Source organism: Humulus lupulus, chromosome X, assembly GCF_963169125.1.
Source record: "Humulus lupulus chromosome X, drHumLupu1.1, whole genome shotgun sequence".
Lineage (NCBI taxonomy): Eukaryota > Viridiplantae > Streptophyta > Magnoliopsida > Rosales > Cannabaceae > Humulus > Humulus lupulus.
The window spans coordinates 159,210,125-159,229,369 of NC_084802.1; the positions used below are offsets into that span (position 1 = coordinate 159,210,125).

The 19,245-nt window shown below is 40.4% G+C and overlaps 1 protein-coding gene across 1 annotated transcript; it reads right to left on the reverse strand.

The window, feature by feature from the left end:
- Positions 1-727: 727 nt before the first annotated feature.
- Positions 728-1,735, reverse strand: LOC133806403 (uncharacterized). The gene is made up of 2 exons (XM_062244510.1): positions 1,545-1,735; positions 728-1,094 (listed from the first exon to the last, which is right to left on the reverse strand). The coding sequence occupies exons 1-2, from the start codon at positions 1,733-1,735 to the stop codon at positions 728-730; spliced, it is 558 nt and encodes a 185-aa protein (XP_062100494.1).
- Positions 1,736-19,245: the final 17,510 nt, after the last annotated feature.

A 19,245-nucleotide genomic window follows, 5' to 3' on the forward strand; every position in this document is an offset into this window, starting at 1 on the left:
ATTCTTCCTTGTCAACTCTATCATCGATGAAGAAATCTTCGAGAACCCCTCTACAAACCGCCTGTAGTAACTAGCCAACCCAAGGAAACTTCGCACCTCCGAGGCATTCCTCGGCCTCGGCCAATCCCTAACTGCTTCTACCTTGGACGGATCCACCTTAATCCCTTCTGCCCCAACTATATGTCCAAGGAAGGTCACCTCTGGTAGCTAGAACTCACACTTCTTAAACTTGGCATACAACTGATGCTCCCTTAACCTCTGCAGAACCTGTCGGAGATGTTGCTCATGCTCTACCTCTGAACTGGAGTAAACCAAGATGTCGTCGATTAGTGCCCTTCCAATAGCTAAAATGGTCTCGAATGAATAATCAGAATATTTTCATCTTCCTCCATATCAAGAATAATATAGTCTGCAGGAAAGATGAATTTGTCCACTTTCACCAATACATCCTCAATAATACCTCTTGGGTGCTTCATAGAACGATCCGCCATTTGTAGGGGCACGGTAGTACTTCTCCCAATTTCAATTTTCTATAGATTGATAGAGGCATCAGATTCACACTTTCCCCTAAATGACATAATGCCTTCTCAAAAACTGCATTCCCTATAGTACAAGGAATTGTAAAACTACCCGAATCTTTAAGGTTGAGAGGTAGTTTCGTTTGCAATATTGCACTGCACTCCTCAGTAAGCGCAACTATCTCGTAATCCTCCAACGTGTTTTATTTTTATAAAATTTCCTTCAAGAATTTAAGGTAAGATGGCATCTTCTCAAGCGCTTCTGCAAATGGGATATTGATATGCAGTTTCTTAAATACCTCCAAAAACTTTGCAAATTGTTTATCTAGGTTGTTCTTGCGTAGCCTCATTGGAAAAGGAATTTTTATGTGATGATCTGTACTAACTTGTGACTGATTCTTCTCAAGGTTCTCAGTAACCTTTTCTTCCACCTTTTCTTTTATTGCGGACTCCATTTTCAGTGGAAGACTAGATTTCTCAACTGGCTCTTCCAACTTCTTACCGCTCCTCAAGGAGATTGCATTGCACTGCGCTTTAGGATTCGCCTCAGTATTACTTGGAAAATTACATTGAGGTCTGCTTTGTATCAAATTTTCCAATTAACCCACTTCCATTACGAGATTTCTGATGGATGACCAAGTTTCAGTCATAAACTGAGCTTAAGAGTTGTTCAAGGTCAATAATGGAGCTTGTAACTCGTTTGACTTCTCTTCAGGAACTAGTGGCCTAGATGGTGGTGCTGAAGGTTGAGGCAGAATCTACTGAGATTGAGGTTGGGATTGAGAATACTGGCCCTGATTATTTCCCCATTAAAAATTAGGGTGATCTCTCCAACCTGGATTAAATGAATTGGAGAAAGGATTGTTGGCTTGCCTATTAAAATTACTTATCATTTTGACTTACTCCATAGGGATGGTGTTATTTAACTTTGTTGTCCTACACTGCTCAAATTGGTGAGGACAACCACAAATTTTACAACTTGCTGCCATTTGAATGGCATTAGTAGACACAATATTCTATTGCAACTGTTTTGTGAAAGAAGCTACATGAGCAGTCAAGGTAGTGATGGCATCAAGTTCATGAATTCCATCAACCTTTCTAACACCGGTTGACCACTCATCAGACCATTGGTGATTGTTAGTGGCCATGTCTTCTAACAATTCATGTGCTACATTCACACTCTTACTAATGATTGTGCCACCAGCTGCAACATCCATTATGGTACGAGTAGTACCACACAAACCATTATAAAAATTGTGGACCAGCATCCAACACTCAATACCATGACGAGGGAATTTTCTCAAAAGGTCCTTAAAACGCTCCTATCCATCTGATAAAAATTATTAATCTCTCCCCTCAACTTTGTTGCCTTTGATGGTGGAATGAACTTGGCAAGGAATTTTTGAGCCAAATCCTCCCAAGTATTTATACAATTGGATTGAAGGGAGTTCAACCAACTTTTAGCTCTATCCCGCAGCAAAAATGGGAATAGGCTCAACCAGATTCCATCGTCGCTCACACCATTATAATTGAATGTTGCATATAGCTCTAGAAAGTTAGCTAAGTGCATGTGAGGATCTTCTGAGGGTAAGCCACCAAATTGCACGGTGGACTGCACCATTTGTAAGATCACCGACATAATCTCAATTATATTAGCCTCCACAGTCGGTGGTCTTATACATGTTTGCAGTCCTGTAATAGTTGGAAGAACATAATCCCATAAGCTTCTCACCATCATTGTTTTGAGGGTTTTCCATAACCACAGTTGGACTAGTAGCTCTTTTGTTTCTATGATTTTGCGTGCACGCTTTCTCAATCTCAGGATTATAGTAACAAGGCTATCTGCTCCTCTTCTGCTACACATATAACAGAACAACTTGGAAAAAAAATGGTCAAGAATGCATGCAAAACAAGCCAGAAATAGTTCAAAGAACAACCAAATTACAAAATAAAATTAATTACTTTGATATTGATAATTTTTTTCCACCGGTAACGGTGCCAAAAACTTTTTGTGAAAATTAAAGCTATGCAAGTACACACAGTCGCAATTTATAATAAATCTTGGTAAGACGAAGTACCGTCTCACAAGGACTAAATTATCAATTACCAATCAATTAATTTTTTGTTTCTATTTGGTTAATAATATTTTTGGTTGTAAAAGTAAAGACCAAGAACATAAACTATTGTAAATTTCAAGAATAAAGAAAGATAAAGAAACACAAGAAATAAATTCAAGATTAAACAATTAGGGGTTTTAATCTCATCAACTATGCCTCCTATCAATTCATAATGCATGCTTTCTTTTCTCCTTCTTATCAAGCTAGCAATTTGTCAAAAGCAGTTTATAATCAAGTTACGAATTACAAATGTAAACTATTGTAAATTTCGATGGGATTATAGATGCCTCAAGCATCTGTGAGCTGAGGCACCATCACCATCACCATCATACTCAGCAGACTATGGGGAGCAAACATCACCAGAGGTGCTCACCAGTGTCACGTAATTCTGAGTGATTTTGATTTAGTTTTGGCCACCCCATGCTGCAGCGGGTCACGCCGGCACCTTCTATAGCGTCCTTGTGGTCACGGCTTTAAAGCCCATTTATTTTTGGGACCTAAACGCCATTTTCGAGGTAGAGTTGTGGCCATTTCCGCTTCCGTTGTTGCCAGAGCTCCAGCGTAGCCTTCGGCTAGGGACGACGTGAGGTGACAAATGTAACACCCCACATTTCGGGCACCTACTAGCAACTAGGTATAGGGTGGTGAGATATGTGTGGATATTATTATATATAATAAAATATATACATGAGAAGTAAATTTCATGTTGCAAATGTTAGCCTAAGTGTTTAATGTGCAGTTTGGTGACAAACCGAGCATTTTGAGTCCAAGACCGAATTTAAAACCATAACCGAGTAAATTATTGAATAATTTTTATTTGAGAAGCATAATTATTGAAAATTAATATTAGGCATTAAATTATTTGATTAATTTATATTAAGGTCAAAAAGTTTGATTTTAGTGAGAAAAATCTTTAAAAATTCATTTTTGTGAAAAATGAATGTTTTAGCCAAAAATGAGATTTTGGCTAATTATATTATTTTGAATAATAAATATTGGAGCATGAAAACTTAAGCCAAATAGCAAGGTCTATTTAGCTTAATTACCCTAGGTTAAAATTTCAATTAGGAAAAGTAACAACAATAATAAATTTTTGTAAAAATTACCATTTGTAACATCCTGATTTGACTAGGACATATTCTTTGGATAAACATTTTAGATGCAAAATAAAGTAGACTTTATAAATAATTTAGATCCGAGTTTAAAAAATAATTCTAAAATTGCAATATCATAAAATGTATTTCATAAAACAATAAATGTGCTATGGTGTTCTTAGGATCATCGTGGTCCATGCAATCCCCTCACAGAGTACATACACCTTCATGGAACGGTCCCCGCTCACCATGCCCTCACAAGTTCAATTCTTTCCTGTGGAGAGGGAATAAATGACTGAGCTAAAGCCTAGTAAGGAGAATTAAACCAAACATCAACATAAAGCAAACCTCATAGAGCCAAACGATAATCTCATATCATAACAAGGGATAACATCATAAACATCATCACAATGCTCATCATACAGAAAACCTATGCGTGCACTATGCATGTAAATGAGAAAGATACCTACGAGGAAGCTCTTGCTATCCTCTGTACGACCTCCAACGTCAAATTTGTGGCAACCTTTGTCCACTTTTTTACATTCCCAAGGACATGCCCTGAAACATATAGCATACAACATGCATTCCATAAACACTAGCAATCAAGCAAACATGTTTAACCTCTTTACCTTGGCACGTGTGTGGAGTCTTTGAAAAGAAGAAAGTTACAACATTTCAATGATCAAAACATAAACATAAAAATAAGAGCCTTATTGTAAGAACCAAGATCATGCCCATCATCTATGCCACACGTCCCACTCTCTTTGCATAGGCCATGCATAACATGTATTAAATCCATGATCATAGTATACATGCTCTTATAATCAAACTTAAACCTAAAACAAACCTTCAGTGAGCATAAATATAAAAAAAAAATGATAATGATACCTTTCGAGATCAAAAGTTGAATTCTACCCTTCCTTCAATCCTTGGAATCAGAACACCTCTTAACCACAAAACTACACTCCATTGACCACCAAGAAGAAAATAAGAATCTCGTAAACTAAATTCAAACCAACCAATAATACCATAAGTAGATGTGTAGGTCGAATCACTTTGAAGCACCACCACCTTAGAGATTATGAACCCTTGCAAAGAATCATGTCTCTCCAATAACTACCAAACAAACAAGAATAAAATGAACTTGAAGACTAAATTATAAAGCAACATTTTACCATAAGCTTTTATTCCCTTCAAATCAGGATGTCCTAGTCAAATCAGGATGTTACAAATGGTAATTTTTACAAAAATTTATTATTGTTGTTACTTTTCCTAATTGAAATTTTAACCTAGGGTAATTAAGTTAAATAGACCTTGCTATTTGGCTTAAGAATAAAATGAACTTGAAGACTAAATTATAAAGCAACATTTTACCATAAGCTTTTATTCCCTTCAAATCAGGATGTGAGAATTCGTGCTCTAATCTTCTAAATAGCCTTAGTGGTCCTCTGAACTGCTTTAGGACCTAAATATTTCCTCTCACCCATCTCATCCTAGTGAATGGGTGATCTGCACTTCCTACCACACAACATCTCATAAGGTGCCACTCCAATGGTAGTTTGATAGCTGTTGTTATAGGAAAATTCTATCATAGGCAAATATTTACTCCAGGACCCTTCAAAGTCCAACACACATGCTCTCAGCATGTCCTCCATTATCTGGATAGTCCTCTCAGACTGGCCATCAGTCTAAGGATAATAAGTTGTACTGAACTTCAGCTATGTACCCATCGCTCTTTGTAAACTTCCCCAAACACATGGAAGTGAAGATAGGGTCCCTATCTGACACGATAGATCTCGAAGTCCCATGAAGGTGAGCTATCTCTCTCACATAGAGGTCTACATACTGGTCAACCGTATAATTCTTCCTCACTGGAAGAAAATGAGATAATTTCGTATATCGATCAACGATGACCCAAATAGAATCATGGTGACCCATTGTCCTAGGCAACCCTACCACAAAATCCATCGTAATGTCCTCCCACTTTGACTCTAGGATATCCATAGGCTGTAACACCCCTGCTAGCCTCTGATCCTCAGCCTTGACCTGCTGACAGGCCAGGCACCTTGCCACATACTCAGTCATGTCCCTCTTCATCCCAAGCCACCAATATAAAACATTCAGATCATGGTACATCTTCGTGTTGCCTGAATGTAGAGAATAATGGGTAGTATGAGATTCATCCAAAATTTCCCGTCTGATCCATATGTCCATCAGAATGCAGATCCGATCCTTGTATCTCAACAAGCCCATGCTTGACACTGTATAGTCCTTAACTACTCCAGCTGTGACATTCCCTCTAATCTACCCCAATTGTGGATCATCTAACTGCTTCTCCTTAATCCTCTCCAAAAGAGTAGACTGTAGGAGGCTAGCTGGCCCACCACTAACTCAATTCCTACTCTAGCCGTATCATCATCCAACTTCCTTGATATTCGCATGGCACTATATAACTATCCTAGATAGTTCCAGCTTAAGGCATCTGCTACCACATTGGCCTTCCTAGGGGGATAGAGAATCTCATAATCATAATCCTTGACCAGCTCTAACCAACGTCTTTGCCTCATGTTTAGATCCTTCTGGGGAAGAAGTATTTTAAACTCATGTGGTCAGTGTATATCTCACACTTCTCACCATACAAGTAGTGCCGCCACACCTTCAATGCAAAAAAGACTGCTCCAAGTTCTAAATCATGTGTGGGGTATCTCTGCTCATACTCCTTAAACTGACGTGATGTGTTGGCAATCACCTTCCCTGTATGCATATGAACACAACCCGGACACTGCCTCGACACATCACAATAAACTATAAACTTGTCCCGATCTGTACGAAGGCTCAAAACTGGACGGGTGATCAAACTCTTCTTGAGCTTCTGGAAGCTGTCTTCACATTTGTCTGACCATATGAACTTCTGATTCTTCCATGTTAACTCTGTCAGTGATGACACAATCTTTGAAAACCCCTCCACAAAGTGTCTCTAATACCCTGCCAATCCCAAGAAACTCTTGATCTTTGCAGCATTCTTTGGTCTTGGCCAATCTCTGACCGCCTCCATCTTCGCTGGATCAACCTTAATTCCATTCGTACTAACTATGTGACCTAAGAAAGTCACTTGTGGCAACCAGAGCTCGCATTTCTTGAATTTCGCATACAGCCTGTGTTCTCTCAGCCTCTATAGCACCAATCTGAGGTGTTGCTCATACTCTATCTTTGTCTAAGAGTATCTCAATATATCGTCAACAAAGATGATCACAAACCGATCAAGGTAATATTTGAACACCCTATTCATCAGATCCATAAATGTTGTTGGGGCATTAGTTAATCTAATTGACCAAAAACTCATAATGCTTGTACCTAGTGCGAAACACTATCTTTGATATATCCTCCTCTCTGATCCTCACCTATTGAAAACTAGATCGAAGATCTATCTTAGAGAATACTGTTCTATCCTGCAACTGGTCAAACAAATCATTAATCCTTTGCAATGGATATTTGTTCTTGTAGTCAACTTGTTCAGTTCTATGTAATCGATACACAACCTCAAAGATCTGTCCTTTTTCTTCACAAAGAGAACTGGTGTGCTCCATCGTGAGAAACTGGGCTCGATAAAACCCAAGTCTAGTAACTCATGTAGTTGAACCTTTAGCTCCTTCAGCTTAGCTGGAGCCATCCTATAAGATGCCTTAGATACTAGCTTTGTCCCTGGCACCAATTCAATCACAAACTCAATCTCCCTGTGTGGAGTTAACCCTGGCAGATCCTCTAGAAACACATTCGATAACTCACAGACTAATTGGGTCTGTTCTGGTCCCACTGGCATGACTTGAGTGGTATCCACCACACTAGCTAAGAATCCTATGCATCCCCCTTGCAATAGGTCTCTAGCTCTAAGTACATATATCATAGGTATACGGGGTCCATGCTCAGTGCCAATGAAAACAAACAGGTTCTCACCCTCAGGCTCAAAGGTTACCATCGTCTTCTTGTAATCTATCATTGCCCCATATTTCTCTAACCAATCCATACCCAGAATTATATTAAAATCATTCATTAACAATTCTACCAAGTCAACTGATAATTCCCTGCCATCCACTATAACTGGTAGTGAGCTAACCCATCTCCTAGAAACCACTAACTCCCCAGTAGGCAGCATAGTACCAAACCCCATAGGATAGAAGTCACATGGTCTACATAATCCATCTATAATCCTACTAGCATCAAAAGAATGTGTAGCACCCGAATCAAGCAAAAACAGTATAGAAGTTTCTATCCCTAGAAAGTTGACCTATAACCACCGAGGGACTAGCCTCGGTCTCTTCCTGGGTCAAGGTGAACACCCAAGCTGGCATTAGGCTGTCCACCTTCATCGGCTCTTCCTTTCTAGCTCTCGGGTTGTCCTTCTTCAAATGCCCCACGCTGCAACAAACAAAGCAGGCCTTCGCCCGACATTCCCCAATATGGTGCCTCTTGGAACGAGTACACTCTAGGAATGCTCTTCAGGTCTCATCGCCACCCTGGCAGCTCGTTGGTATGCCCTGTGGCATCCAATCTGGCCTTGGTGCTAAAACAATGTCCAGAGTATTCCTCTTTTGGTCACTAGGGCCTCCGCCCCTACCAAAACCTATAAATGGAGGTCCCAGTCTCCTAGTATCCCTACTAGCTGCATTGTCACACCAGATCTTGTTCTTTGTGCTCTCAGCTGCAAGCGCCTTCTCCACAGCCTGTGCATAGGTAGTCAATCCTGGCATAGTGGTAATACAAACATTATGAGGAATCATAGGGTGTAGCCTCTGAAGAAACCTCTCTCTTCTTGTCCCACCAGTGCGCACCAGATCCCCGACAAACTTTGCCAGTCTATCAAACTTTAGGGCATAATCAGTCACTATCATGTTACCCTGAAGTAACTTGCTGAACTCCTCAGCCTTCGCAGCTTTAACTGTGTCATTGTAGTATTTCTCATTGAACAAGGTTCTGAACTGTTCCCATTCCATGGTGGTTACTGATTTTTTCTGGGATACCACCTCTCACAAAGTTTAGGCATCCTTCCGAAACATATAAGTGGCGCAAGGCACTCTCTCATTACCACCTACCGTCATAAAATCTAGGATTGTGGTTATCATGGTCATCCACTACTTAGCCTTCAGTGGATTGGAGTTGCCCTCAAAGACTAGAGGGTGTTGCTTCCTGGACCTCTCATAGAAGGGTTTCCATCTATCTCCCCCTGCCTGGAGCTGCACTACTACTGGTACCTCTGGCTGTATCACTGCCGGTACTATGGGCTGTGGGTTCCCTGCTGGAACCTTTTGTTGTCGCAATAGGCGAATCTCCTCTTCATGCCTCTCTAATCTTGCTTGCATACCAGCAAGCAACTGTTGCTAGTTTTTATGAGCTGGCGGTGGGGCCTGGCCCTGGTCATTCCCTTCCTTGGCCTATAACTCTTGGCCAGCCAACCTTTCTGACCTTCGAGGATTCATACTGTTATTTAATCCACTCTGTAGTGATCAAATTGGCCATTAGGTTCATAATAAAAATACCTCTTACTGCCTGACGATCCAAGATCAAACAGACAAACAACAGATGCAATGCTAATAAGCATGCCAACATATAATATGCTCATTCATGGTGCTAATAAGCACTTCCTGATATCCATCAGCAAATAACAATGCACATAAACATATCCAAACATTTACGAAAGTATAACATGGATAATAAGCATGTTCTTTAATCCCTGCTAGTGTTAACAGTGCTAATAAGCATTTCCTGGCCTATATACAAATAATAACGCTAATAAGCGGTTCCCTTGCATTCACAAGAATAACAATGCTAATATGCACATTCATTATCATTCATGCAGCAGTTAAGGGATTATCTCATGCTTCCTAAATAGGCACGCAGAAAAGGCATTCATATCATGTTTAAGTAGTTAAACACATAACAACATAATAGTTATCAAACCCTGAGTCGAGCTTGTCTTTAGTGGCGAGTGTACATGCCCGGCCAGTCTTCAGAAACCCTTAAACCTTGGAAACTCTGATACCAAGTTGTAACGCCCTCCTAATCAAAGACCGCTACACTGTGTACTTTAAATTATGTCAGACTTGCTAATATAGTCATTTGGTTATAAACGTGTAACTAAGGTTAACATCAAAGGTTAGGGTTAAAAAATTTGGTCAGAGGAACTGTTAACTTTTATTTAAAAAGTTTATACATACATGGGATCCAAAAATATTACAACCAAACTTTTAGAAATGGTGTATATACATCAAAATTACAGTCGGCCGACCTAAGCAACAAAATCAGGGCTACAACCCTAGTTCCTTTAAGATATCCTCAGTCGTGGTGGACAAGCAGCCACATATGTACATGTTGCCACCGAAGCTCTCCAACTCATGGCTGGTCAAGCTTTCCTTTTCCCTTACTTGCACCACAAAGCACCCGTGAGCCAAGGCTCAGCAAGAAAACTTAAACATGTGCATAAACAGGGGTAATAATCTAATCATATCGACATACAATCATAATAAACGGTCATTGGACCATTCTGGGGCTGCTACTCTCAACAGTTGACCTTAGAGTCAACCACAGGGCCCTATCTCCTGGCTATGTGACCATAGAGTCACCTGGGGCCCTCACCCTTAGCTCTGGGTAACTAGCCATAAAGCTAGCCAAACACTTTTGTTTTCCATCGACCATTGGGTCGGCCTACATAGTAGTACGTTGCTGGTTTAGGGCTAAGGCTTTCGACCAATGCGCAACGCGCTATTTACGTCCTTCACTAATAAGTCAAGCCCTGATCCAGGTATTCGAATATCAATACAGAAACAGATGTGGATAGGCATACCTCAACAAGATAAACATGCATACATATTAATCACATAACATCATCAAGTAATTGTAATCAAAGTAATAATCATGATTATTTAACGGAGCCAAGCCCTAGCCACGCAAACCATGCGAACATTCATGAAACACTTAAGCAGATATAGAATAGTCAAGCATGTTTAATCAATAAACGAAATGATAACTTAATCATAATAATTCTCAGTGGCCCAAGCCCTATTCATAATTATTATTAATAGTTGGGCCAAGCCCTAATCACATATAGCACATATTGGGTGCAATTTTCTTACTTCAGGTCCGAGTATAGCGTAAAATAAGAACGACCCTCGAGCACTATCCCCATTATGAGCCCCTAGCGATAACCTAGTCACAACCATAATATATGATTCCATCAATAACGAACAACTAAAGGCTTCCAGACCGAGTCCTAGCCTCGAAGACTTCGAATTCTACTAAACCGGCTAGTAGAATCGATCCCGAGCCCTAAGGAAAATATTCTTGTCTCTAAAAACTCACCATTGCCAAAACAGCCCAGGCAGGCTGCAACCTACCCCTCATGTAAGAGGCCCTCCTCCCCTGGAAATGGAACACAGGTCCATGGTTCGGTTGGGTCGCGACCCCTAAGGAACAGGGTCGCGACCCCTAAGGAACAGGGTCGCGACATGGCCCTGTGAACCTAGATTTCCTCCATTTTTCATTAGCCAAATTCAACAAAAATGCTCAAAATTCCACCCTAAAACAATAATCCAATCATCATAACAGTTTTAATATCTTCCTAGCAATGAAACCCAACTAAAATCTAAATTAAAAACCCAATAAAAAATCAAACTCTCGTACTTGAGCCACAAGCTCAAGAACACCTCAAACGTTAAGGAAAACAAGGCAGAAATCAACCTGAAACAAGGATTAAGGTATTACCTTAGCTATGAATGGTGATCTCCTAGCCACAAGCTATCCGAATTCTAATCCCCAGCCTTCAATTCCTTAGTTTCCAGCCAAAATCTACATAGTTCTCCAAGAAGTTACTTAGGGAAGTTGATAGAGAAAGAGAGAGTGAGAGAGAGTCGGTTCAATGAGGTGTTTAAGTGTTTATGCTTTTGTTTCCTTGAAGCTTAAACGACTTAAGCTAATCCTGAGGCTCGGGGTACCAAAAACGTCTCCGAGGGCAGAATGGTCAAAATCCCCAGTATTCCTTCCTAATCTTGCTAACTCCAAATATATCCTTAATTATTCATTCCCATTTCCTGATAACCCGATTTAATGCCAAATACCTAAAATACCCCTTGACTCACCCCGAGTCTGGTATTGGGTCTCGTTGTGACTTTCCCGCTAACTTGATCCCAAGGATTGTCTCGTGCTGAGTAACCCAAATAAGCCCACACAATAATGTGGTCTCTCACATATATGACATATATGAACATATATACAATTATGCCCTTAACGGGCAAAATTACGAAAGTTGCCCTTCTAATAAGAAACGGGCCCACATGCATATTTAATATCTCTAAGCATGCATAACTAGTTATATTATCAGATAATTCACATAATCATTGTAACGCCCAGGATAACCAAGACCGTTACACTGTGTTTAAACCAGTGCGAGACTTGCAAATCAAGTCATTTAAATAAAAATGTGAGTCTAAAGACATAAACATGTTAGGTTTAAAAGATTTTGGTTATAAGCGAATAATTTTAATTAAAACAAATGTTTGATACATGGGATCCCAAATTAGGGTTTAAATGACACATTTACAGGGTTTCCAAATGTTATAAACATTCAAAGCCACTCTAATGGAAAAATACATATTTTAGGTCTCCGTCCCTATACAAACTCTTGATCGTGGCGGTCTAGCAGCTGACAATGTACACCTCGCCCCCAGAGCTCTCCAAACCATGGTCGAATCATCTTACCCTTGCCTTTACCTGCACCACGTAGCACCCGTGAACCGAGGCCCAGCAAGAAAACATAATATCATAGGACATTCAGTATCAATAACCAAGTAGTCCACAGAGCACAACCAAATGATTTACAAGACATCAGGAAATACCCAACAAGCCATAGCATTCTTTCAATCAAGAATATCAGTCAATAACCAATGATCTAGTTTCCAGATATTCAGCATATCATGTACATCAATTTAGCAAAAGTATACATGTCAAGTGATGACTAGGGTCGATGCCCGTAGGCCACACCCTATATTTAATCCACTATCTTTGGCTCGCTTAGGGGAAGCCCAGTATTCGCCCCACTGGCTCCCTTAAATCGAGCTCAGTGATTATTAAGTTATCCTCAGCTACCAGTGGCTGAGCCGCGCCCTGTGCGAAAGTATTAATTCTGGCACTCTTAGGCCTTTGTCACATGTCCCCACGACATAATACCACCAATGATATTCATACAGTTATAGGGAGCTCTTAGTCATAACATATTCACATAGTTTATCACAATCATATAACAGTGCATACATATAAAGGGAACACATAGTCCCATCCTATCCACATAAACGGGTGAAGGTTTTCTTACCTGTGTCCCAAGCTTTCCAAGCACCGATGTCCCGAGGACAGTCCCCTAGTTCGAGCCTCGCTGAAACCCTAGCCACAATGCATCAGCAATGTAATGCCCTGGATAACCAAGACCGTTCCACTGTGTGTTTGAAATAGTGCGAGACTTGCTAATCAAGTCATTTAAATAAAAATGTGAATTTAACAATATAAACAGGTTAGGTTTAAAAGATTTTGGTTATAAACGAGTAATTTTCATTAGAATAAATGTTTGGTACATGGGATCCCAAATCAGGGTTTAAATAACGTAATTGCAGAATTTCCAAATCTTATAAATAATCAAGCCACTCGAATGGCAAAATACATATTTTAGGTTTCCGTCCCTGTACACACCCTTGACCATGGTGGCTGAGCAGCTGACAATGTACACCTTGCCCCCAGAGCTCTCCAACCCATGGTTGAACCGCCTTTCCCTTGCCTTTACCTGTAGCACGTAGCACCCGTGAGCCAAGGCCCAACAAGAGAACATAATATCATAATACCATCATTATCAACAACTGAGTAGTTCACAGGGCATAGCCAAATGATTTACAAGACACTAATCAATTACCCAGCAAGCCATAGCATTCATTCAATCCTGGACATCAGTCAATAGCCAATGATCTAGTTCTAGATAATCAGCATATCATACACAATAATTAGCAATAGAATACATGTCAAGCAACAGGGTTAACGCCCGTAGGCCGCACCCTCTATTTAACCTACTGTCTTTGGCTCGCTTAGGCCAAGCCCAGTGTTTACCCCACTGACTCCAGCCCACTTAAGCCAAGCTCAGTGATTATTAAGCTGTCCTCAGCTACGAGTGGCTGAGCCACGCCCTGTGTGCAAGTATTGATTTTGGCACTCTTAGGCCATTTATCACATGTCCCCGTGGCATAATACCACCTCATGACATTCATACAATTATAGGGAACTCTTAGTCCCAACATATTCGCATGGTTTATCACAATCATATAATGGTGCATACAAATATAAGGAACACTTAGTCCCATCCTATCCACATATACAGGTGCAATTTTCTTACCTTTAATTCCAAGTGCTTTGAAGAAGAAAGACGACCCCCGAGCACAATCCTGCCCCGAGCCCAATCGTAAGCCTAGTCACAGCCATGATAAAGGATTCCATCAATAATTGTATAAGGGTTTCCAGATAGAGTTCTAGCCTCCAGGACATCGAATTCCACCAAACACGGTAGTGGGATCGATCCCGAGCACCCTAGGTTAGGTTCCCATGCTTAAAAAAACCAAAAACACAAATATCCTTAAGGGTCACGACTCAAGCCTCCCTATGCCGCGGCATGGCCCCAAACAGAGGCTCAACCTCACCCAGAAACTGACACGGGCCGCGGTCGTACATACCCCATGCCCCGGGCCACCCTCCTTCTCCAGCACCCATCAGCCTTAGAGGGCCGCGGCACACCAAGACCTATGCCGTGGCCCAACCCCTTCAAACCCAGAAAAATCACCATTTTTAACACCCAAACCTCACTCAAAACCACCCATAACCATCCCAATACTATACTCCAATTATCACAAACACTTTAGCATGATTCTAGTAACACAGGCCAACAGAAATCTAGTCTAGAAACCCATCAAAACACCATTTTAATTTCTCAAACCCACACACTCAAGAACACTAAAACCAGTCAGAAAAACCCAGAATTCAAACACTATATCATAAATTGGAGCTTACCTTCACTGAAGACTCAATCCTCCAAGCAATTACTGAGCTAACACCCAAGCTTTCTGCCTTAATTCAACCTTGAAGTTAAGAACCTAAGAACTCTTAGAATTCAGCCCCAAAACTACATAATCAATGGATCAAAAATGGAATTCAATGCTTACCTTAGTTTCTAGTTAGATTCCTTAGCTTCCACTGAGTGAATCCTCCAAATCTTCCATTCAATTCCTTGTGTTTCAACCTAATTCCCTTAGTTTTCAGTAGTTTTCCTTGAGAGAGAAGAAAAGGGAGAGGGAAGGGTCGGTTCTTGATGTTTCCATCACTTTCTATGTTTTGCCTTTCTATCCTTAAGCAATAAGTCAGTCCCGAGGCTCGGGGTACTGGAAACGTCCCCAGGGGCAAAATGGTAAAATTCCTTAGTATTCCCACCTAAGCTTCCTGACCTCAAATATATCACCAATTATTTATTTCCATAACCCGACAACCCAAATAACCACCCAACACCCAAAGAACCCCTTGTCTTATCCCAAGTCAAGTATCGGGTTCCATTGTGACTTTCTCGCTACTTGCTCCCTAGGATCACCTCGTGCCGAAAGCTGCAAACACATATATCCACATAATAATGTGGTCTCAACAGTTTATCACAAATAATCACGTTTATGCCCTAATGGGCCAAAGTTACAATTATGCCCTTACCAGCCAAAGAGGGCATGCATGCTTATCCAATACTCATAAACATGCATCTCACACCATTAATTCACATAACCTCCAGTTATGCCCTCCCGGCACACTAATCAAGGCCCTTAAGCTTTATTATTAATTTTGGGTCGTTACAACTATCCCCTCCTTATAATAATTTCGTCCTCGAAATTTACTCGAACACATCAGATAGTAAACCTTATACCTCTAACTATAATTCCCAAGGTCCAACACCTTTACTCTTAATCTTCGATAACACTCAAACGTGAGTAACAATCTTGTTCCACAAGATCTTGTTTGATAACTATACTTTCTTTAACCTCCGCTTGCACCTCAACCCTGCTGAAACTTTAGGGTCGATTTAGTTCACAACGATCACCTCGTTGTCTTATCATCAATACCAGAAATACTTGTGAATCATCACCCCTACCAGGGAGAGATCAGCTTGTAGGCCCTCGGCCTAACCCTTGGTACAACCTCAGAATTCCTATTGAATCGGGAGTCAGAACTACCTTTTCTTTCCCCGACTAACATACTTTTCCTTGTCTGCACTTACTTGGAGAGATACAAATCTCTCGTCCTAGAACTTTGTATTCCAAAGTTAACAATTTACAAGTCCTTATGTTCTTTTAGATAGGCAGACACTCCTGCCTTAAGAATTCCAACAACCTCTTTGGTTTTTCCCTGAACCAATACTGAACTGTAGTATCCACTATCTTTCACTTCTCTACTCTGCATAGTACTCCTTGCTTTTTATCTTATCAAGTCCTATGCCGTGTCACCTTAGCTGTACTTCAGCATTCATCATCGTGATTGTCTCATCAAAGATTACACTTTCCTTAATATCTCAAATATTCGCACACTTAACGCGTAATTCCTTTAAATAACTGTTGAGTCCTCAGATTGTTATTGTATCTGCAGTCAATCAGTAATTCCAGATTTCCACTTTGTTCTCTTCATTCTCTAATTCCTTTTTAAAACTTGGAAAGCTATAGGGTCTTAACTTAGCATTATCAATGCCCTGTCTCATTACTAGTTCATACGAACCAAGTTACACTAACTTATTCAGCCGAGTTATGACTTTCCCTGTCAAATCACCTTACTTATAGTCTAATGTGGTCCATTCCTATGATCCACCACCATATTTCTTTACTTTCCAATATCCAAGTATACTAAATACTGTCACGCTTTGCCCATCCACCGACCAATTCTGAGGCGAATCCAAACTTTCCTCTAAACTAAAGGATAAATCCTTCTAAGCCATCCATAAAATACCCTTATCTGTCTATATCCTCATATTAAACCAACAAAAAATATTCATCCATCAAGTACTAATCCATTAAATATCTTTGATTCATAATTCTAATCTCCGGGACCTTGAATTCTATCAATCCGGGTGATAAAATCCATTTTGAGCCTTAACTTTTGGATTCCCGAGCCTAAGAAACTAAGCACCGCGGCCCCAAGAACCCATGTCGTGGCCCCCAGCTCAACTAGAGGCCTTGCCTCATTTTTACCCACACGCGCCGCGGCCCTGCATGTAGGGCGCCGTAGCACACCTCCACTTTTAGACCGTCCAAAGTTCTATAGGGTCGCGGCTCAGCAAGAACAATGTCGCTGCCCGACCCCTCGAACCCAGAAAAATCCTCCATTTTTCTACCAAAACCAAGCCAATTTACCCCTTAAATCAACCCAACAACTTAGTTTAATCATTCCAGGAGTTCCACTATGATTCCAGCAGCAAAACCTAACAAACTCTAGCTTTAAAACTCATCAAACCCAAAATTCAATCTTCAACTTTAACACCTCAAGCGAACTAAGAAAACCAGCCAATAACCACTGAATTAACTAGCTAAAATCACAATTTGATTCTTACCTTAGGCTCTACTTGAATCCACAAAGTGATGCTGAGTTAATCCCCAAACCTAGAGCTCAAATTCTTGCTTAATTCCCAGCTTTTCCCTTGGTTTGGCTTAGAGAGAAAATGAAAGAGTGAAAGGGAGAAGTGTTTTGGGTCGGTTTTGTGAATTCTGGTCTTATGTTTTGTTTTATTTAACTTAGTCTCTAAGGTTACCTCAAGGCTCGGGGTACCAAAAGTGTCCGCGAGGGAAAAATGGTAAATTTCCCCAATAATTCCTCGTAAACATTCTAACTTCAAATATATCTTGAAATATTTATTTTCATAACCTGATATCCCCATAAAATGTCTAATACCCAAAACACCCTTCAACTCTCCCCGAATCACGTATTCAACCCCGTTGTGACTTTCTAGCTAACCGCTCCCTAGGGCTGTCTCGGATCGAATGCTGCAAATATTGATAAATCCACATAATAATGTGGTCTCAACAATTTATCACATTTATGCCCTAACAGGCCAAAATTACAATTGTGCCTTTTTATCTTATCATGTCCTATGACATGTCACCTTAGCTGAACTCCAGCATTCATCACTATGACCACACCACCAAAGGATTATACTTTCCTGGACATCTCAAATATCTGCACATTCAATGCATACCCTCTTAATTAACCGTTAGGTCTTCAGATTTCCATACCATCTGCAATCAAATAATAATTCTGGGTTCCCACTCTATTCTCTTCATTTTCTAGTTTCTTTCCACAGCTTGAAAAAAAACTATAGGGTTTCAACTCAGCATTACCAATGCTCTTCCACATTACTAGTTCACCTGAACCAAATTACATTAACTCATTCAGTTGAATTATAACTTTCCCTATCCAATCACTTTACGTATAATCTAATGTGGTGCATTCCTATGATCCACCACCGTATCCCTATACTTTTCAATATCCGAGCATATTAAATTTTGTCACCCGCTTAAACCTCCCGATACAACATACCCTAGGAGGTGGAACGACACCCACTTAGAATTCTCATCTTCAAGCCAAACTCCCATCAGACCACTCATCCGATCATTGTACCTTAACTCGTATTATTCTTAGGATTCTTCCCCATCTCCTCAAAACCATCGCTCTGGATTCCATTGTCCAAAGGGATACGTATCTATTCATCACCACACACTGATGTTATACCAATCTCAATTGTTATCTTGTTTGTTCCACTGAAGTTTGTGCCGCTTTGTTCAAGAGACATACACCTCCCAAGAAGAAATCTGCCTCCAATTAAATCTCCTCCTCATACAGTCGAGGACTTCTAACATCAACCATCCATATATTACGTTTCGCTAAATCTTGGTCTCAAGGTTATCTTATTATATATTTTTTTACAAATGACCAAACGCTCAGACACCTTATACTATGCATTCACCGCCAATTTAACGTTCCATGTATGTCGGCCACGTTCCCATTCTTTTACCTCCCACGAGGCTCGATCCATCCTCACGTCAGTCTGTGCCTGGGCACATCTCAATCTGTGATGTACTACTCACATTTCACATCCTATAAAAAATTAGGTCCTTCATGCTACCCTTCTGTAATCAACCATAACACGCATATTCCTACATTACCAAGCACTAATCAATTCTCACTCTGTCTTCTGAACTTCTGATCTGACACTATCCATTCAGTATAACTTCAAGTTTTACTTTCCTTCTGATCTCTGGTGTAGCTGCCTGTGAAGATACTTACGTAGTAGATGTCGCAGTTACCGGCCTCGTTTTGCTCCCTATCCCTCAGATGTTCTTCAGTAGCTTCTCTAAGGCTTCAGATCAAATCTCTTCACACCAAACCCCTTCTCTTCTGGTAGCATTGTCTTGAATAACC